Source organism: Nicotiana tabacum, chromosome 19 (genome assembly GCF_000715075.1).
Source record: "Nicotiana tabacum cultivar K326 chromosome 19, ASM71507v2, whole genome shotgun sequence".
Lineage (NCBI taxonomy): Eukaryota > Viridiplantae > Streptophyta > Magnoliopsida > Solanales > Solanaceae > Nicotiana > Nicotiana tabacum.
The window spans coordinates 120,456,931-120,477,731 of record NC_134098.1 but is presented as its reverse complement, the minus strand read 5'-3'; the positions used below and the strand labels follow the sequence as shown (position 1 = coordinate 120,477,731).

At 36.8% G+C, this 20,801-nt stretch overlaps 2 protein-coding genes across 2 annotated transcripts; both read right to left on the bottom strand.

Moving 5' to 3' along the window:
• Positions 1-8,785: 8,785 nt before the first annotated feature.
• LOC142173690 (uncharacterized) lies at positions 8,786-15,779 on the bottom strand. The gene is made up of 9 exons (XM_075239311.1): positions 15,059-15,779; positions 14,403-14,952; positions 13,911-14,317; positions 13,466-13,846; positions 12,379-12,518; positions 12,163-12,284; positions 11,494-11,689; positions 9,040-9,198; positions 8,786-8,899 (listed from the first exon to the last, which is right to left on the bottom strand). Exons 1-9 carry the CDS (start codon positions 15,777-15,779, stop codon positions 8,786-8,788), a joined length of 2,790 nt encoding a protein of 929 aa, XP_075095412.1.
• A 1,175-nt stretch (positions 15,780-16,954) lies between these two features.
• On the bottom strand, positions 16,955-18,229 carry LOC142173689 (uncharacterized). The gene is made up of 2 exons (XM_075239310.1): positions 17,896-18,229; positions 16,955-17,823 (listed from the first exon to the last, which is right to left on the bottom strand). The coding sequence occupies exons 1-2, from the start codon at positions 18,227-18,229 to the stop codon at positions 16,955-16,957; spliced, it is 1,203 nt and encodes a 400-aa protein (XP_075095411.1).
• Positions 18,230-20,801: the final 2,572 nt, after the last annotated feature.

The window sequence follows — 20,801 nt, the reverse complement described above, 5'->3', positions numbered from 1 at the left end:
TTGCCAACCTTAAAAGAAGTTAGATATATTACATTCTAATTGACTTATCCTTATTTGAAATTATTCGCATTGTGTTAGTTCCCTCATTGTCGAACTGTACATTGTGGACCGTTGTTACATAATATTTCCTTTCTTGTTGAGTTGTTCTTATTATGACTAGCATTCTCTATTGTGGCCACTCCTTGTGAATTAATTCCTCCGTTCCTTTGAGTTCTGGAATTTCTGAGTTGATGTTTTCGCCGTACCCTTGTATTAGTGTTATTGTTGATGTTGTACTGGTTGTTCTTGCATATTTACTTTGGGACTACGAGGCGGTACCTCGGGAGATCCCGCTATCTTGCATATTTACTTTGGGACTATGAGGTGGTACCTCGGGAGATCCCCTGTCTTGCATATTTACTTTTGGGACTACGAGACGGTACCTCGGGAGATCCCTTGTTGAGCATTTACTTTTGGGACTACGAGACAGTATCTCGAGAGTGCCCTTTGTTGACATCTCTTTGTTATGGGGTTGCACGAGGTTTCTGTTGTGCTATTGTTACTATTGATATTTGCACATGTGGCGTGACAAGGCGGGATATATATATATGTGGGTCGCGCATATGGGAACATTATTATGCACGTGTGGCGAGACAAGGCGAGCATTTATTTTACTATTTCACATGTGACGAGACAAGGTGGGCTATGTCAGGGATTGATTTGTGATAACTTGTGATGGCCTGGGGACATTCTTGTTGTTGATGTTTGTGTAGTGGTACACTTACCTATGTGGGTTTTATCAGTTATGAGAAAATATTCTATGTGATGTCCATTTATTTTCCTATACTTACTAGCTGGCATGAACCATGTTAGGACACTTGCACAAGCATACACGTAGTTGAGCACTCTTATTGGTTAAGAGGTTTTCTTGGTATTGCTGAGTATAGATGCACACCCTTGTTTACTTGCCTTCTATGTGAGAATGGCTCTATTTGGCACGTGAGTCGTTAGTGCGGTTATGAGGTGTAATGAGGGCACATGATACCAAGTGTTAGGGTTCAGGTATTGAGACCCGTGAGTTGTGATTTGTCTGAGGTTCGGTACCTCGTGGAGTTTGCTGATTAAAACCTGATGTGAAAGCGATCGTTGTTGCTGAGTTATTATTTGTTCTTGATGTATCTATGATTTCGGTTTTAGGTTGTGTTTATGTTCACCCTTCTATGTCATTATTATGGTATTCTGCTGACACTTATTGTTGTCCTTTCCTATTGAAATTACTGTATTAATAGTCATATCGCGTAGTCTTTATGTAGATATTATATTCTATTGTTTCTATACTTATACTTTGTTCAGGTCTTTTAGTCCAGTAGGTGTCTTAACTGTTCTTCGTCACTACTCTACTGAGGTTAGTCTTGATACTTGCTGGGTACCGCTGTGGTGTACTCATACTATACTAGTGCATATTTTTGTATAGATCCAGGTATTGCAGAGTCAGTTGATCATTAGCTAGCTGTGCGGATTATTGTTGTGGAGACGCAAGGTAAACCTGCTACTGCGTTAGCAGGCGTCGGAGTCACCTTCCTATTCTGTATTCACACTATTTTACCTATTTCTAAACAGTTGTATTTAGCAATTTATAGCAAACTCGGTAGAGCTTATGACTTGTACTACCGGTTTTGGGAATTGTAATTTTTTTATAAAGAATTTCATTTCAAGTTGTTAGATGTTATTTATTATGGTTGTTATTCAGTAAATATTAGGCTTACCTAGTCGCTAAGACTAGGTGTCATCACGATACCCAACGAAGGGGAAATTGGGTCGTGATAGAAATCGGATGCGCAAAATTAATGCATACTTACAGAAAAATTAAAATTAAAAATATTAGACACACAAGAATTAAAACTAACACATAGGTCCTAATTTTTATGATTAAGCGAAATAATACCAAGTAGTTCACTTAGGGAGCAAAATCTATCTTCAAGTAAAGGCTTAGTGAAGATGTCTGCTAATTGATCTGTGGTGCCAACAAATGATAATTTTATATCTCCCTTGAGGACATGATTTCACTCCCCCAAAAGCTAAGGTAGAACGTGATTGGCACTCAACCTATACAACCTGTCAAGTGAACCCTTAACTAATTTTTACTAAGCATCATGATAAGTGAAGTAACCCAAATGATGCCATGGCATAATTATTAACAAAAATAAAACTAAATTCAATCTAAGAGCTAAGTCATAAATCTTAATAAAATACCCAACTGAGAGTAAACAAAATGTATAAGATCCACTAGACTAAGTCACAAGCCTCTACGAGTACTGATCATATATGTCTTTGGGGTATACCCCACACTCTAAAAAAAATATAAATAAATACTAGGTCTGAGTTTCCACCGAGAAGAGAAGCGGGAAAGTGTTTGGGCTGAAAGCTAGTCCTATCATGTAGTACTTGTAACGTGACCAGTAGTATCTGCATCCAAGAAAAGAAAAGAAGTAGGCCCTCGCGGGCTAAGTATCATAATGGGATACCCAGCAAGTCTCATGGGCTACCTCCTAAGAAGGTGGAGCGAGGCCTTCTAGGTAAACATAACAAGAAAGAAATACGTCCACAGAAAGTATGTAAGCAGTATAAGAGCTGAAAACTAACAACAAACAAAAGTCTAAAATTGTAGGATGATCCTGCAAGTACATAGCTAAAAGTGGAACCGTAAGGTAATAGCTAGATTGTAATAGAAACTGAGTTACACATAGTGGCCCTAGGTACGTGAGATCTAGCAACACGCACGGGGGAGTGTCAGCCTATCTCCCCAGCAAACAATAGCCCTTACGAGCGTGGGGTATCTAACCCTGGCCTTATGGCACTCACGCAAGGAGAGTTCGGCTAGCTCTTCCTTCAATGTGATCACATTAATACATAAATAAATACTGGAACTGAATACATCACTAAATGTAAATATCACCAACAAAGGCACATAAATACATCACTAAATGTAAATATCACCAACAAAGGCACATAAATACGCATAAACATGTAACTCTATCACATATAAAGTCGTAGTGAATAAGAATGACACGAACTGAATACTGGAGCACAAGGAGACATGGCTTAGATTTATCAAACACATGGAGCACGTGGGTTCTAATAAAATTCCCTACTAGGATAATAAACCTCAACTCATCTCAAAACGACTATCTTAACTTCCACTTCACACCTCCTTCAAGTAATCTCGGACCCCAATTTCACAATCTACATGATAAACCAGTTCAACTTACATCAATACATGCCTAAAGCTTGCAACTTTATTCCCATTAATTTAGGGACATTGTTTCAAATCCTCTAATTTGTGAGTTTTTCCTCTATTACGTGGGAACAAAACTTACCCACTTCATTCTTTTACAATACAATGGGTACAATCCTCCTTAATAACATTATCAACAATACAGTATAATTCCGAGTGAAAGGTTTCATCTTTTTCACAAATTTAAATCTTCATTATCAATTTCTCCCTATGCTACTCAACCCTAACTCACCAATTACAATAACCCATCTAAATAATAGAGTAGACAATTAAATAAGAAAGAAGTGAATAAAACCAAAATGAAGAAGGAATTTTCTTACCGCGCGTTTGTCAGTGGAAAGAACACAAGCAACCAATTTTAAGCTCCGGCCAAAACGAGAACTGTAAATCCAGTACCAATTCTTAATGTTTCATTCTAATGACTTTTCTTTAAGATTCCAATCCATATATATCACTTGACCATACTTAGTCCACGTGACTAGTCCAATTCTATTTTTATTAAATTTCCATTCTCTTATCTTTTTTTTAAATATAAATATATCATATCACCCACTTCTAATCACCATGTGCTATAGGCATATCTGCAACTACTTTATCTAGACTGCGTAGGTCCTTATACTTGTCGGGCATCTTATTCATGTCATTAATATCGTCATTATCAACATTTAAGCCTAACAATGTACGGGGTTTTACATTCTCCCTTGCTTAGGAACATTTGTCCTCGAATGTTGTATCGTGGTCGTCCTTGAATCTAAAAGAATACCTACGCCTTTGTGTCACTCTCACTTTTTCCTTAGCACCCTAAATTGACAAACACCTAAAAAAAATTATTTTTAATTTTCAAAAAAAAAAATCGACAGAGTTTCCTCTGTAACTGGAGCTATCCAAAAAAACTCAACATGTCCAAACAACCCAACAATAACATTTCGCACCTCCAACGAACTAATACAACAACATACACTATCAAGGCACACCGATATACCTACTAAAACCACTTTACGTCACTATAAAAACAATTATACTATAACTCCCAATCTAAATATTTTAAAGTATAAAATGAATTATGTACCTGAAATCTCGAACAAATAAGGATAATTTTCCCTCATGGCTTCCTCTTGCTCTCACGTAGCTTCCTGAGTTGAATGGTTGCTCCACATTACTTTTACCGAAGCAACATTTTTGGTTCGAAGTCTACGAACCTGCCTATCTATTATAGCTACAGGGACCTCCTCATATGACAAAGTATCATCAGACTCTATCTCCTGCCTATCAATTACATGACTCGGATCATGAAAGTATTGTTTCAAGATAGACACATGAAAAACTGGATTTGAAGATAACTTTGGAGGTAAAGCTAGATGATACGCCACAAGCCCAATCCTTTCAAGAATTGGATAAGGCCCTATATATCTTGGGCTAAGCTTTCCTTTTCTACCAAACCTCATAATGCCTTTCATTGGAGACACCTTTAAAAATACATAATCACTTTCTCTGAACTCAAGATCGCGGCGTCTAATATATGTGTATGACTTTTGTCGGCTTTGAGCTGTTTTAATACGTTCTTGAATCAGTTTCACCTTTTTCAAGGCATCTTGTACTATATTTGGCCCAATAAGCTTCGTTTTACCTAGCTCAAACCACCTTATAGGCGAACGACACCTCCTCCAGTATAGGGCCTCGAATGGGCCATCTGGATACTTGCCTGATAACTATTATTATATGCGAACTCAATCAAAGGCAGATGATCATCCCAATTTCCTTTAAAATCTAGGACACGTGCTCGTAACAAATCTTCCAGGGTATGGATTGACCTCTCGGCTTGCCTGTCTGTTTGGGGGTGAATGGCCGTACTTAGATTAACTCGGGTACCAAGACCTTCATGAAAACTCTGCCAGAATTGAGCAGTAAATTGAGAACCTCTATCAGAAATAATGGACACAGGAGAACCATGCAACCGAACAATCTCATTTATGTATAGTGCTTCATACTAAGGTGTCGTGTAGGTTGTTTTGACCGGCAAAAAGTGAGCTGAATTAGTGAGTCAGTCTACTATGACCCAAATGGAGTCATGTTTCTTAAAAGTTCGTGGTAAGCCAGCCACAAAATCCATATTTATTCGTTCCCATTTTCATTCTGGTATTTTTATGACTTGAGCTAAGCCTGGTCTCTGGTGTTCAGCTTTTACTTGCTGACAGTTAAGGCACCGTGATACGTAATCTGCAATATCTCGCTTCATATTATTCCACCAATAAATATCCTTCAAATCATGATACATTTTAGTAGAACCTAGATGTATTGAATATCTGGATCTATGAGCTTCTACCATAATTTTCCTTCGAAGATCATCTACATTAGGCACGCATAGGCGTCCATCAAGTCTCATCACACCATTCTCATTAAGTGCAAAATTCTTAATCTTGCCACTGAGAACACCTTCCTTGATCTTAAGCAAACTAGCGTCATCGAATTGTTTGGCTTTAACTTTCTCTACTAAAGTAGACTTAGCACCTATACTTGCTATCAGCCTTCCATCATATTTCTCATCGAGACGAACCCTTTGTCTAGCTATTTGTTAGGCTTCCTTAACTATTGGACATTCGACCACAGGCAACCTGGTTAAACTCCCCATGTATTTTCTACTCAGAGCATCAACAACCACATTTGCTTTGCCGGGATGGTAAAGGATATTACCATCATAATCTTTAAGAAACTCCAACCACTTGCGCTGTCTCATATTCAACTCTTTCTGCTTGAATATATACTGCAAAATTTTGTGATCTGTATAAATATCACATTGCTCTCCATAACGGTAGTGACGCCATATTTTTAGAGCAAAAATAACCGCTGCTAGCTCAAGATCGTGGGTAGGATAATTTCTCTCATGATTCTTTAATTGCCTAGAAGCATAAGCAATTACCTTATCATTCTGCATAATAACACATCCTAACCCTACTCTAGAAGCATCACAATAGATCACCAATTTACCTGTAAGGGTAGGTAGAGTTAGGATTGGGGTTGTAGTCAACCTATTCTTGAGTTCTTGAAAACTTTTCTCACAAGATCCAAACCATTGAAACTTCACATTTTCCTGAGTTAACTTTGTCAAGGGGGCAGCTACTGAAGAGAACCCTTCTACAAAACGACGGTAGTAACCTGCAATTCCCAGAAAACTGCGAATCTCTATGGGGGTCGTCGGCCTAGGCCAACTCTTAATTGCTTCTATTTTCTACGGGTCTACTCTAATGCCTTCTCTCGAGACCACGTGCCCCAAAAATGTAACTGTATCGAGCCAAAATTCACATTTGGAGAATTTGGCATAAAGATGGAGCTCCTTAAGTGTTTGAAGAACTATTCTCAAATGATTCTCATGCTTTTTCGGCTATGGGAATATACCAGTATATCATCGATAAATACTATGACAAAGGTATCTAAGAAAGGCTTGAAGACTCTGTACATTAAGTCCATAAAATTCGTTGGTGCATTGGTTAACCCAAAGGACATCACTAAAAATTCATAGTGACCATACCGAGTCCTGAAAGTTGTTTTCGGGATGTCTGCTTCTCTGATCTTTAACTGATGGTATCCCAGTCTTAGGTCTATTTTTGAGTAATACCTAGCACCATGTAACTGATCAAATAGGTCATCTATCTTGGGCAAAGGATATTTATTTTTGATAGTAACTTTATTCAGCTGGCGGTAAACTATGCACATATGTAGGGAACCATCCTTTTTCTTCACGAATAACACTGGAGCACCCCAGGGGAAAATACTAGGTCGAATAAAACCCTTTTCTAAAAGGTCTTGTAATTGCTTTTTGAGTTCATTTCACTCAGATGGAGCCATTATGAAAGGAGGAATCGAGATTGGCCGAGTTCATAGTAATGTGTCTATGCCAAACTCAATCTCCCTATCCGGTGGTATCCCTAGGAGATCATCCGGAAACATTTCTGGAAACTCTTTCACAATATGTATTGATTCAAGCATTGGAGAGTCGGCTTTCATATCCCGCACTTGTGCTAGATACACCAAACAAACATTACTCACTAGGTTTCTAGCCTTAAGGTAAGAAATAAACTTACCCACGGGCGTACCCACTTCACCTCTAATTATAATTGGATCTTCCCCAATAAATGAGAATTTAAGTGTCTTCGCGTGGCAATCAACTGTAGCATGAAAAAAAGATAAGCAGTCCATGCCAGCTATGATGTCAAAGTCAACCATATCTAACAAGTTCAAATCAGCTAATGTTTCTCGGCCCTGAACGGTGTTGATGCAATTTCTAAATATATACTCAACTTTAACATATTCTCCTATAGGTGTGGAAACCTCAAACGGGACCCATAATGGTTCTGGTGTTTTTTCCAAACTCGACACAAAAATAAGGAAACACATAGGAGAAAGTTGAACCAGGATCAACTAATACATAAGCAAGGCGACCACAAACTGAGAGAATACCTGTAATAACTTTGTTAGACGCCTCCGCATTCTGCCTGTCTAGAACTGCATAGAATCTAAATGGTCCGCCTCCTTCCTGAGCTCCACCTCTATTGGAACCACGCCCAGTCTGAGCATTAGGCGCCTAAACCGGAGAAGGTGCTACTAATGAATTACCTACGGATGTTGCCTGAGTTGCTTAAGCCTTCTCTGGAGCATACATGAGTCGTGAACAATCTTTTATAAGGTGACCTGGGTCATAGTAGTGATAACATCCTCTCTGACCCAAAAGGCATTGCCCAAGATGTTTTTTATTTCACGTGGAATAAATAGGATAGGAGAACCGAGTCTGACTTTGATTTGTTGAACTGTGCCCCAGATAGGCCTCACCCTTACTCTGCTGGCCTTGTCTGAATGAAGCTGGATAAGGAGACGAGTGAGCTACTGACTGACTCTGAAATGAATGATTCATGTTCTTTCCCCCAACTGAAAGTCCACTATAAATACATGTGGTTCTAGCCTTCTTGCTATTTTCTCTAGCTTCCTTGGCAATTTTATCAAAAGCCTCCCTAAGCGTAGCGATATTGACAATCTGAAGATAAGTTTTTTAATCTTGATGTGAAGTCATATCTTTTTCCATATATGGATTCAAGCCTTCAATGAACCTTCTCACTTTTTCTCTCTCTATAGGTATCAAATTAGGTGCATACTCTGCCAAATTTGTAAATTCCATCTCATATTCGGTCACTGACATGGTAACTTGTTTAAGATGTTCAAACTGACGTCGGAGTTCATCCATCCGACTACTAGGCAAAAACTTGGCCCTAAAAGCTTCTTTGAACTGTGGCCAAGTAAGTGGAGTAATGTAGAATCTTTGGCCTTTTTGTAACCTCTCCAACATTGCCATGTTGCACCTTTCAACCGAAACCCAATTAACTTGGTGGCTTGTGTTTCGAGGCAACCCAAAGAAATAAACATTTCCTCTATCTATTCCAAAAATAACATTGGCTCATTCGGCTTGTCTGTACTAGTATAAATAGGAGGTTTTAATCTCAGAAAGGCATGTGGATCAATATTTCATGTTGGTAACTGCACTGGCTGGGCAATATTTACAGGGACATCTGGTGGTGGTACCCCAGGTGGGGCCTGAAAATCATCTTCTATTTTCTCTTCATCTGAATCATGAGGAACCTGATGAGGATCATGAACAGGTGCATGACCACCGGCCGGAGGGGCTAGGAATTCCAGAAAATCCAAAATTCTATTAATTCGATCATCCTGTTGTTGTGGTTGATTCGCCCTGAGTAGGTTAAGAGGGGTGTGACTTCCACCTGATCATTATCAACCTGCTGAGGTAGAGCATGTGCCTGTCCAGCAGCCCTACCACGAGCCTGATTACCTCTGGCATTTTCACCTCTACCCTTGGCATTCTGACCTCGACCTCTACCTCTGCCACGTCCTCTAACTGCAGTCGGTGCCACTGGTGTCGTCTGCACCAATGGTGCTGCTTCTTGATGATTAGCAGTTGGTATCCCATATCGTTAGCAGTAGAGGATGAAGTATGGTGCCTTGAATCCTCCCAGATATAAGTATGGTGCACAACATACTCTTAAGTGGTACTCTACTAGACACGGCTCATGACTTTCAAGGACTACCAAAACCTGAGGCTCTGATACTAACTTTTCACGCCCCCAAAAGCTAAAGTAGGACATGATTGGCACCCGGCCTATACAACCTGTCAAGTGAACCCTTAACTAATTTGTACTAAAAGTCATGATAACTTAAGTAACCCAAAATGATGCCATGACATAATTATTAACAAAAATAAAACTAAATTCAAACTAAGCACTAAGTCATAAATCTCAATAAAATACCCAACTGAGAGTAAAAACAATGTATAAGACCCACTAGACTAAGTCACGAGCCTCTACGAGTACTGATCATATATGTCTTTGGGGTATACCCCCACACTCTAAGAAAATATAAATAAATACTAAGTCTGAGTTTTCACCGAGAAGAGAAGCAGGAAAGTGTTTGGGCTGAAACTAGTCCTATCATGTAGTGCCTGTAATGTGACCAGTAGTATTTGCATCCAAGAAAAGAAAAAAAGCAGGCCCTCGCGGGCTAAGTATCATAATGGGATACCAAGCAAGTCTCACGGGCTACCTCCTAAGAAGGCGGAGCGAGGCCTTCTAGGTAAACATAACAAGAAAGAAATACGTCCACAGAAAGCATGTAAGAAGTATAAGAGCTGAAAACTAACAACAAACAAAAGTCTAAAATTGTAGGATGATCCTGCAAGTACATAGCTAAAAGTGGAACCGTAAGGTAATAGCTAGATTGTAATAGAAACTGAGTTACACATAGTGGCCCTAGGTACGTGAGATCTAGCAACACGCACGGGGGAGTGTCAGCCTATCTCCCCAGCAAACAATAGCCCCTACGAGCGTGGGGTATCTAACCCTGGCCTTATGGCACTCACGCAAGGAGAGTTCGGTTAGCTCTTCCTTCAATGTGATCACATTAATACATAAATAAATACTGGAACTGAATACATCACTAAATATAAATATCACTAACAAAGGCACATAAATACGCATAAACATGTAACTCTATCACATATAAAGTCGTAGTGAATAAGAATGACACGAACTGAATACTGGAGCACAAGGAGACATGATTTAGATTTATCAAACACATGGAGCACGTGGGTTCTAATAAAATTCCCTACTAGGATAATAAGCCTCAACTCATCTCAAGACGACAATCTTAACTTCCACTTCACACCTCCTTCAAGCAATCCCGACCAGTTCAACTTACATCAATACATGCCTATCAATACATGCCTAAAGCTTGCAAGTTTATTCCCATTAATTTAGGGACATTGTTTCAAATCCTCTAATTTGTGAGTTTTTCCTCTATTACGTGGGAACAAAACTTACCCACTTCATTCTTTTACAATACAATGGGTACAATCCTCCTTAATAACATTATCAACAATACAGTATAATACCGAGTGAAAGGTTTCATCTTTTTCACAAATTTAAATCTTCATTATCAATTTCTCCCTTGCTACTCAACCCTTACTCCTGTTTCCAATTACAATAACCCATCTAAATAATAGAGTAGACAATTAAATAAGAAAGAAGTGAAGAAAACCAGAAGGAAGAAGGAATTTTCTTACCGTGCGTTTGTCCGTGGAAAGAACACAAGCAACCAAAAGGAAAAACTTTGCTGCCTTTAAGCTCCGGCCAAAACGAGAACTGTAAATCCCGTACCAATTCTTAATGTTTCATTCTAATGCATTTTCTTTAAGATTCCAATCCATATATATCACGTGACCATACTTAGTCCACGTGACTAGTCCAATTCTATTTTTGTTAAATTTCCATTCTCTTATCCTCTTTTTAAATATAAATATATCATATCACCCACTTCTAGTCACCATATGCTATAAGCATATCTGTCAAGGCATCTTATTCAATATCGTCATTATCAACATTTAAAGCCTAACAATGTACGGGATTTTACACATGATCTCTAATGAAATGATATTTGATGTCTATATGCTTAACCCTAGAATGACGCACAGGATTCTTTGAGAGAGATATAGAACTAGAGTTATCATAAAATATTTGAATATGTTTAAAAAATAGTTCGTAGGCACCAAGTTGATTAGACATCCATAGTAATTGTGCACAACATTGCCCAATGGCAATATATTCTGCCTCCGTTGTGGATAATGCAACTGAGCCTTATTTCTTATTGTTCCATGATATTAATGCCTTTCCCAGTAATTGACATGTTTCGTTGGTGCTTTTTATATCTTCCTTATCACCTGCAAGATCAGCATCTGAAAAACCTTCCATCTTAAAATTGTTAGAACGTGGGTACCATAGTCCATAAGAAATAGTTCCGATGAGATAACGAATTATTCTTTTTACTGCAATCAGATGCGATTCCTTAGGAGCTGACTGAAACCTGGCACATTTACATACACTAAACATAATATTTGATCTCCTGGTAGTCAAGTAAAGCAAAGAGCCAATCATTCCACGATTTTTAGTTTTATCGACCGGATTTTCTTTTTCGTCCTTGTCAAGGCTTGTTGACGGGCTCATTGGCATACTAATTATTTTAGCACTGCTCATGCCAAAATTTTGAATTAATTTCTTTATATATTTTGTCTGGCACACAAATGTTCCTTCTTCAGATTGTTGAATTTGAAGTCCAAGGAAAACGTAAGCTCTCCCATCATACTCATTTCAAACTTGCTTTGCATAAGACTAGTGAATTCCTTGCACAAAAGAAGGTTAGCACTTTCAAAGATAATATCATCAACATAAACTTGAATAATAAGATTACCTCCTGATGATCTTTTGATAAATAGTGTAGTATCTACTTAACCTCTTGTAAAGACAGGATCAAGTAGAAATGAACTAAGCATTTCGTACCAGGCTCGTGGAGCTTGTTTGAGTCCATACAGAGCTTTAGTCAACTTATACATTTGGTAAGGGAATTTAGAGTCTTCAAAACTAGGAGGTTGTTTTACATATACCTCCTCATCAATAAAGCCCTTAAAAGGCACTTTTGACATCCATCTAAAAAAGTCTAAATTGTTTGAAGGATGCATATGCAAGAAGAATTCGTATAGACTTTAGTCGAGCTACTGGTGCAAAGGTTTCATCGTAATCGACTCCTTCCTGTTGTGAGTAGTCTTGGGCTACTAGTCTGGCTTTGTTTCTCACAATCTTTCCATCTTCATTAAGCATATTTCTGAAAACCCTTTTTGTTCCAACTACAGTAGCATCTGCAGGCTTAGGTAGCAGTTTCTAGACTTGATTCTTATCAAACTGATCGAGTTCTTCCTACATTGATTGTACCCAGCTGGAGTCTTTTAAGGCTTCCTCAACTTTCTTTGGTTCAATTTGAAAGATGAGTGCTACATTTGTCTTTTTCTTGAGAGCTCTCCTGATTTTTATTCCTTCACTTGGATCTCCTATGATAAAATTTTGAGGATATTCCGGTTCACTTCTCCACTCATTTGGAAGTGTTGCAACCGTATGAGTAGTTGACTCATTCTGTGATTCTGGTTGACTATTGAAAGGTTCATTAATTAATTATGTGACCCGATTTATCTTATCAGTCGACTTTCGGGATTTGCTTGACTGTGGTGTTTCTGGACTAATAGCTTCATCACCTGTAATAATTCCTTTCTCGGCCGTAGTATTATTTTCATCAAATATGACATGTACTGATTCTTCTACAGATAAAGTGCATTTATTATAAACTCTAAAAGATTTATTATTTATGGAATAACCCAGAAAAATACCTTCATCGCTTTTTGGATCAAATTTTCTAAGATTGTCCTTACCGTTGTTGTGGATAAAACACTTGCTGCCAAAAGGATGGAAATAACCTATGTTGGGCCATTTACCTTTCCATAATTCATATGGAGTCTTCTTCAAGATAGGTCTTATAAGACATCGGTTGAGAATGTGGCAGGTTGTGCTTACTGCTTCTGCCCAAAAATGGTTTGGCAAGGAATATTCCAATATCATTGTTCTGGCCATATCTTATAGAGTTCTATTTTTTCGCTCAACTACTCCATCTGTTGAGGTGATCTTGGAGCTGAGGAGTTGTGAGTATATCCTTGATCATTGCAGAAATCTTTAAATGCTCTGCTTTCGAATTCTACTCCATGATCACTTTGAATGGTTGTAATAAGGTACCTATTTTATCTTTCAACTCTCTTACAGAAAATCTCAAAGTATTTCAAAGCATCATCTTTGTGAGATAAGAAAATCACCCATGTAAAACGTGAGTAGTCATCAACAATGACAAAAGTATATCGTTTTCCTCCTATGCTAGCAGTTCTAGTGGGTCCAAATAAATCCATATGGAGCAATTGTAAGGGTTTGGTGGTAGACACAATGTCTTTGCTTTTGAAAGAGTTTCTGGTTTGTTTACCAATTTGACATGCATCACATACATAACTTCTAGAAAAGTTGAGTTTAGGGAGACCAACCACTAAATCATGCTTGGAGAGTTTCACAATAAGATGCATGCTTGCATGACCAAATTTCTTATGCCACAACCATGGATCATCAGATATAGATGCTAAGTAGATGTGACTATCTAGATTTTCAAACCATCAAGATTATAAACATTTCCATACTTTTTTCTGGTAGTATTATTTTACCTGTATCATCTTCAATGGCACAACCTGTTTTCTTGAATTTAACTTTGTACCCTGAATCACATAACTGACTTATACTCAGGAGATTGTAGTTGAGTCCATCTACAAGATACACTTCAGTAGTATCACAATTATTATTGAATGGAACTCTGTCAGTGCCAACTATCTTTCCTTTTGATTCATCGCCAAATTTGACACTTCCTCCATTTATCTTTGCAACTTCTTTGAACAGGTTTTTGTCCCCTGTCATGTGACTGGAACACGCACTGTTTAAGTACCATTTTCCTTTGCAGATCTTCCTGTGGTGTTCCTGCAAAATAGAATTATCACTTTCTTTTAGGTACCGAAGCTTGATTGGGTCCTTGTTAGTTAGTTCTACTAAGACCAGGATTGTTTTTGGGTTTCCAAATCTATCCCGAAACATTAGATTTACGAAATAGACAAAAGAAGTATTTATGTCCACTTTTATTACAGTAGTGACACATAGGGGCTGACCCGGTTTTTGATCTACCACTTGTGTTAGTACTTGTGGACTTAGTTCTAACTGGTCTTTTTTCAGTTAACTTGTAAGTCGTCTGGTTAGACTTGACAGAACTCTGACCGGTGGACTTGCGCATGCCATTAAGTTGTATTTGTGATTCCTGAACTTCATCTTGAAGTACCTCTTTTTCAATTTCACATACTTCAAGCTTGAGTTCCCAGTCTTTCTTTTCCCTATTGAGTCTCCTTAGTTCATTCATCATTTTTTGAGACTCTTTTAGAGTAAGGTCAAGAATATCCTGGAATTCATTACATCTATCACAGTTATAAGATCTTATCTTTCTTGTTTCACCTCGTGCCATAAAATAATTTTCATAATCTTCTTTGCATTCATCATCTGATGCATCTTCATCGGTCCGGCAACCAGAGTATTTGTTCATGTTGTTTTCCAGAATGGTCATGAAGCATAGATTTGCTATTTCCTTGTGTTTCAAATTGTCTTCATCACTCCAGCTTTCAAAAGATTTATTTTTATTGAATCCTCTAGAGACCTTCCTTTTAAGATCTGGGCATTCAGCTTGAACGTGCCCATATCTTCCACACTCATAACATTTTCCATCATTCTTGTCTTGTTCATTGTATTGCCTGGTTCACCTGGGGGGGCATCCTACCTCTTCTAGTGTTTGTGTATCTTCTCATTAAGCCATCCATGTTTCTTGATACCACGACAATCTCTTCTTCAAGAGCTTCTAGGTCGTCATCAATATCATTTTCTGATCTTTTAGTTGTAGCTTTGAAAGCGACTGTTTTCTTCTTTTCTTCATGGTTTGTTTTCTTGAGGTAAGTTTTCTCGAATGCTATAAGATCTCCTCGAATCTCATCATATGAAAGTTTGTTTAGATCTCGTGATTCGAGTGCAACTACTTTTGTCTGCCAAATGGTAGATAGACTTCTTAGAATTTTCCGAACTTGATCACCACTTGAGTATGGTTTACCAAAAGCTTTTAGATCGCTAATGATTTTGTTGAACCTTGCAAACATTTCCTTAATGGATTCTCCTTCTTTCATCTGGAAGAGTTCATAGTCATGAACCAACATGTTAATGTGAGTTTCTTTCACTTTGCTGGTTTCTTCATAAGTAATTTCCAGTTTATCCCACATTTCTTTGGTTGTATCACAACTTGAGATTTTCTCATATTTCTCTCCACTTATAACATTATAGAGTAAATTTTGTGCTTTAGCATTGACCTGAACAACTGTCATTTGCTCGTCTGTGTACTCATCTATATCTTTTGGATCATCAGGTGGTTGAGTTGTTGTTGGTAGTGGATAGTTCCCTTTTTTGATAACGCGACGTACTTTGACATCATAGGATTTTACATATATTTCCATACGCACTTTCCAGTGAGAAAAGTGTTGTCCATTGAAATATGGTGGCCTAACTTGCGATGTTCCTTATTGAAAGAGTGCTCCAACAATTACTTGATTTGCCATGATCTTTTCTCACTAGATGTTAAGTAAAAAGTGTGAGACTAGCTCTGATACCAATTGAAAGTACAAGAGGGGGTGAATTGCCTATTTAAAATTTGTATTATAAGTAGTTGACTAGTTTACCAATTAGTCGACTAGAAATAAGAACATGATAATAGTAATGCAGAAATAAAATATAGGAAATAAAGACACCAGAATTTTATACTGGTTCGGATTCAATATGAATTCTACTCAAGTCCCCTTGGGTTGCAAAGATGTTCTCTTTCAGTGATCGAAGTTTTTTTAGTACAGAATGGTTGATGTAGCTTTACACCAATAGTTTGATCTATATGTCACTTTTCTCTTCTTAATACAATGCATCACCAGTGTTTGTCTATTTTTCTTCTCTCACTAATTACACAACAGATCTAAAAGAACTACAATGCTTGTTTGAAGTAGAACAAAAGGAGTAAAAATGGTTCGTTCAAAGTATATCTTGTTAAAGTCTGGAACATATGTTATATATACTTCTTGACGCCTTCTTGACTCTTGAATGACGTGAATCTTGAGAGATTGCAAATCCAAGAGAGTTTATCCTTGAAAGGAATCATAGATTGATTCTTTCCAAGAATAAAATCTCGTTTTCGTTGATCTTCCTTGATTTGTGGTCTGGATAAACTTTTCATCCGCTAGGCATATCTTTTCGTTACTTGAGTGATTTGCGATAGATCCCTTGATTTCTGGCTTCAACGACCTCCAGTGCATCCCTTTACGATCTCATTTACCTTTGATTTGGGACCTTCCAGTAATAGCTTCTGTCAATCATCATTGATTGATTCTTCTTCTGGATCTCCGTTGCTTTTTCCTTTTTCATTTATTATCATTGATTCTTTTCCTTATGTTGCTTTTAGGGATCCCGTTAATAGATTATTTTCTTAATATATTCTTGAATGATATTGCTTCTTGATTCCTTTATTTTATTCCTTGTGATCCTGCACCAAAAGTGATATATTATTTTTCATCATTGAAAGTTATAATTAACAATTAGTGGTAAACATATTATGGCAGAGTGACAGGACAGAGGGACCCATAATTTTCTAGTATTTCTTATAGAAAAAAGGGTGTAAACTATCTAGTCTGGGTGCTTTGAAGGGCTTAAAAGATTTTAAAGCCTCTAAGATTTCATGGTCACAGAGATTTTTTCCTAAATGTATTATGTCTGAATCTGTGAGAATGGGAAAAGGATAATGATTGTAGTGATTAGCAGCGTCAAGATGAACAGTGGAATATAAGGCTTTGAAGTTGTGGAAAATATGGGCTTCTATATCAGCTTGATCATAAATCAAGTTACCAGTATCATCTATAAAAGAGATAATACGGTTTCTTCTTCTTCGATTAATGGTCGAGATGTAGAAAAATTTAGTATTTGCATCTCCGTCAGTAATCCAGTTTATACGAGATTTCAATTTCCATAACTCTTCTTCCAACCTAAGGATGTCATTGAAGTCTTTTATAAGAGAGATTTCAAGATTTTGGAGGAATAATCTAGTGGCATACTTGGCAGAATTTGGTAAACCAGTAAGTCTAGCTAAAATAGTCTTCGTTTTAGTAAAAATATTTCCAAAAACATGCTTGTTCCACCAGGTAATGTTATATTGAAAAAGTGAGGTAGCTTGTAGAAGGTCAAGAGTACTATTCCAGGAGTCATTAATAATATTAACAAGATCAAGATGCGAGTACCACATGGTTTCAAATCTGAAGGGCTTGCTAATACTAGTAATGTTATTGCCATGGAGATGTAACAATAAAGGGTTGTGATCAGAATAAGTTTTAGGTAGATGACTGACATGAGCGTCTGGGAAAATATTAAGCCAATCATCGTTAATGAAGCACCTGTAAAGTCTTTCAAGAATCAAATCATCCCGAGTTTTTTTATTAGACCAAGTGTACTCGCTCCCCTTAAAACCTAGATCAAATAAGTTGCAGTTGTTTATACATGATCAAAAAATGTCTACTCTATTATTATTAACCTTCCTACCACCCCATTTATCATTGGCAGTGAGCACCTCATTGAAATCACCACCAATAAGCCAAGGACCACTATAAGTTTCATGAAGAGTTATAAGATTATCCCACAGAATTTTGCGATAATTAAATAAGTTACTAGCATAAATCGCAGAGAAGAGCCAGGGTTGAGTTGAGGAATATACCTTAACCATTGCATGAATTTCTTGGCTAGTAAAGGAGATTATGTCAATAGTGATAAGTCTACTAGACCAAATGAGCACAATACCACCCGAGCGACCATTAGTTGGCACTTCGATCATATCCGTGAAAAGGAAATCATCTCTAAGTGTTTGGTAATTCTCCATCTTGGTCTCTAGGAGGGAAACTAGGCAAGGCTTATGATAGTCTAACATAAATCCAAAACTTTTTCTAAAATCATAATTATTGGAACCTCTACAGTTCCATATGAAAAAGTTAGTGTGGCTATTCATTGGGGCTAATGGATATTTTTAGGTTCACATGGCTCACAAGTAATAAACCCTGATATGGTTTCATTTTCATGATAGAAACATGTTTTTTTCCTTGGTTCCCCCTGAAGATTTGAGTGCTTTGAACTCTGCAAGTGAGGAGTTTGGTGAGTTGTACTTCTATGTTTATCTCTCATTTTTGAGTCGCTACTAGTGTAGGTGCTTGTGACATTGACGCCGGCACTAGTACGCTTAGTTGAGCTCCGGTGGGTAGTAATTGATGTAGAGTTGATGGATTTAAAGTGAAAAAAAGTAAGATGGTTCAAGATTACTTGTTGGAATAGTAGAACTTCTTGGAGAATCTGCAATAGATGAAGGTTTGGGAGATTGATCTAGTTTCCCTATTGTGTTAGATTGAGAGTGGGTCACAAGATTGTGGAGAAGCTGGGGTTCGTGTGAAAGGTTAGGGGGTTGCCCACAAGTGAAGCCTTAGGTTTGAGGCTTTTTCTCGTGAATTGCCCTTGTGTAATTTGATAGGATATCAAGGGTCTTTTATCAGCACTACTATTGATAGATTAACTAGTAAGAGTTGTAAACATTTTGTGCTATTTTGTCCTTAATATACGTGGATATTACATCTTGATGTTTAATATTATTTTATGAAGGTTTGATTTTCTTTTGTATTTTGGTACTAATCTTCCAATTTTTATTGTTTGTATTTATTGACGTGAAACTAGTGTATAACATATACATATAGTCCCTTCAATCAACTTTAATTGATTTTATGAATTACTTTTGTGGTCCATAATATTTAATTTTTTCAGATATCAAGAAAAAATTAATTTCTTTTTTTCAATTTGTCCTTGGAGTAAAGAGCCTAGGAGTATTTGTTATATTTTTTTAATGAACAAATTAAGGTTAATATGGCCGATTTTATTGTTAATTAATGCTAAAAAATAAATTGCTTAGTATGTGTTAAAATAGCTAAAAAATTAGTTAAAGTTGACCGGAGGGAGTATACATTAATATACAAAAAAAAATGTATATTTTAATGACTATTATTTTTTGGAGAGACTATATAGCGTAATTTTCCCTTGAAAAAAAGGTCTAAAGCATTCATATTTGGAGGACTCACTATAATTCTGCAATTGTAATATCTTTCAGTAATCTTGTTTTTTTTTTCTAGCTGGGCAATTGTTGCATGAAATGTTTACAGTTATTGGATAATATATATATATTTGAAACTAAGAATCCACTTTTTCTTATTTGATATTTTTTTGGGTGAGTTTCTTATTTGATTAAGTATGTGTAATATCAATTAAAGTATTATTTTCTATTTTTATGCTTATTTTAGAACTTTTAATATTAAAACCAAGTCTACACTGTCAATATTAGATTGATAATTATGTTTTAGGACTTGAGAGTAATTTTCATGTCTTTTTTGTTAGGAATAGTTTTTATTGTCATCAAATTACAAATTTGGCGGTCTTTTTTTTAATTAGATTTTGTAGTTTTTTTCCTTTTATCTACAAAAAAAATTCGATGTCTTCTAAAAAAAAGTTAAATCCATAAAACCTACTACCAATAGTCTTCAAAAATTTGAAGGTATACAAAAACTTGAAACTTTTCTTTCCGCGCGCTTATTAATTTTTTTTTCCTACTTTTCTTTCACTTTTTACAAACGAAAAACCACGACCAGGAGCAAAGAACAAAATTGCATTCCCCATTTTCCCTTACACAGCTTGTTTGGATGGTTATCGATAACCATCGTTTTATAATGTATTGTATTGTATTATATTGTATTGTATGGTTTTATGAATATAACGTTTGGATAGATTGTATAGTTTATTGTTGTTAAATAATATTTTGCTGTATGGTTTGACTGTGTCGTATTGTACTGTAACTGGTAAGTTTACTAAAATACCCTCAATTGTTTAAATATTAAATTTATCAAGAATTACGCATAAAAATAATTTAAGAAACCCTTTTCTACTAATTTATCACAAAATATGTCTTATAAATAGATTAAGCAATTAAATTAATGCAAATTCTAACAAAATTAGTAATTTTACGTTGGAGTTGAAAACGACAGAAGTTCTAGAAAAAAGGGGTGAAGCCAAAGTAGGTTATAGGGGGTCCGGAACCAAAATGTGGTTCTTTTGGACTCAAAGAACCAAAATGTGTGGGAAAAAAACTAGTGACCAAAATATATATAACGCCCTTTTAAAGGGCGCTATACCTTAACGACCGTTTGCCCGTTAAGGTATAGCGCCCTTTTAAAAGGCGCTATAGTTGAACCTGAAAAGAGCGGGAAGGTATAGCGCCTTTTATTAAGACGCTATAGTATAGCGTCTTAATAAAAAGCGTTATACCCACATAAAAAACCGTCTCCTTCCCTTCCCCACCAAACCAGAAACCCCCCCTCCAATTAAAAAAAAAACAAAAAAAACAGCGGTCCCCCCCATTGTCA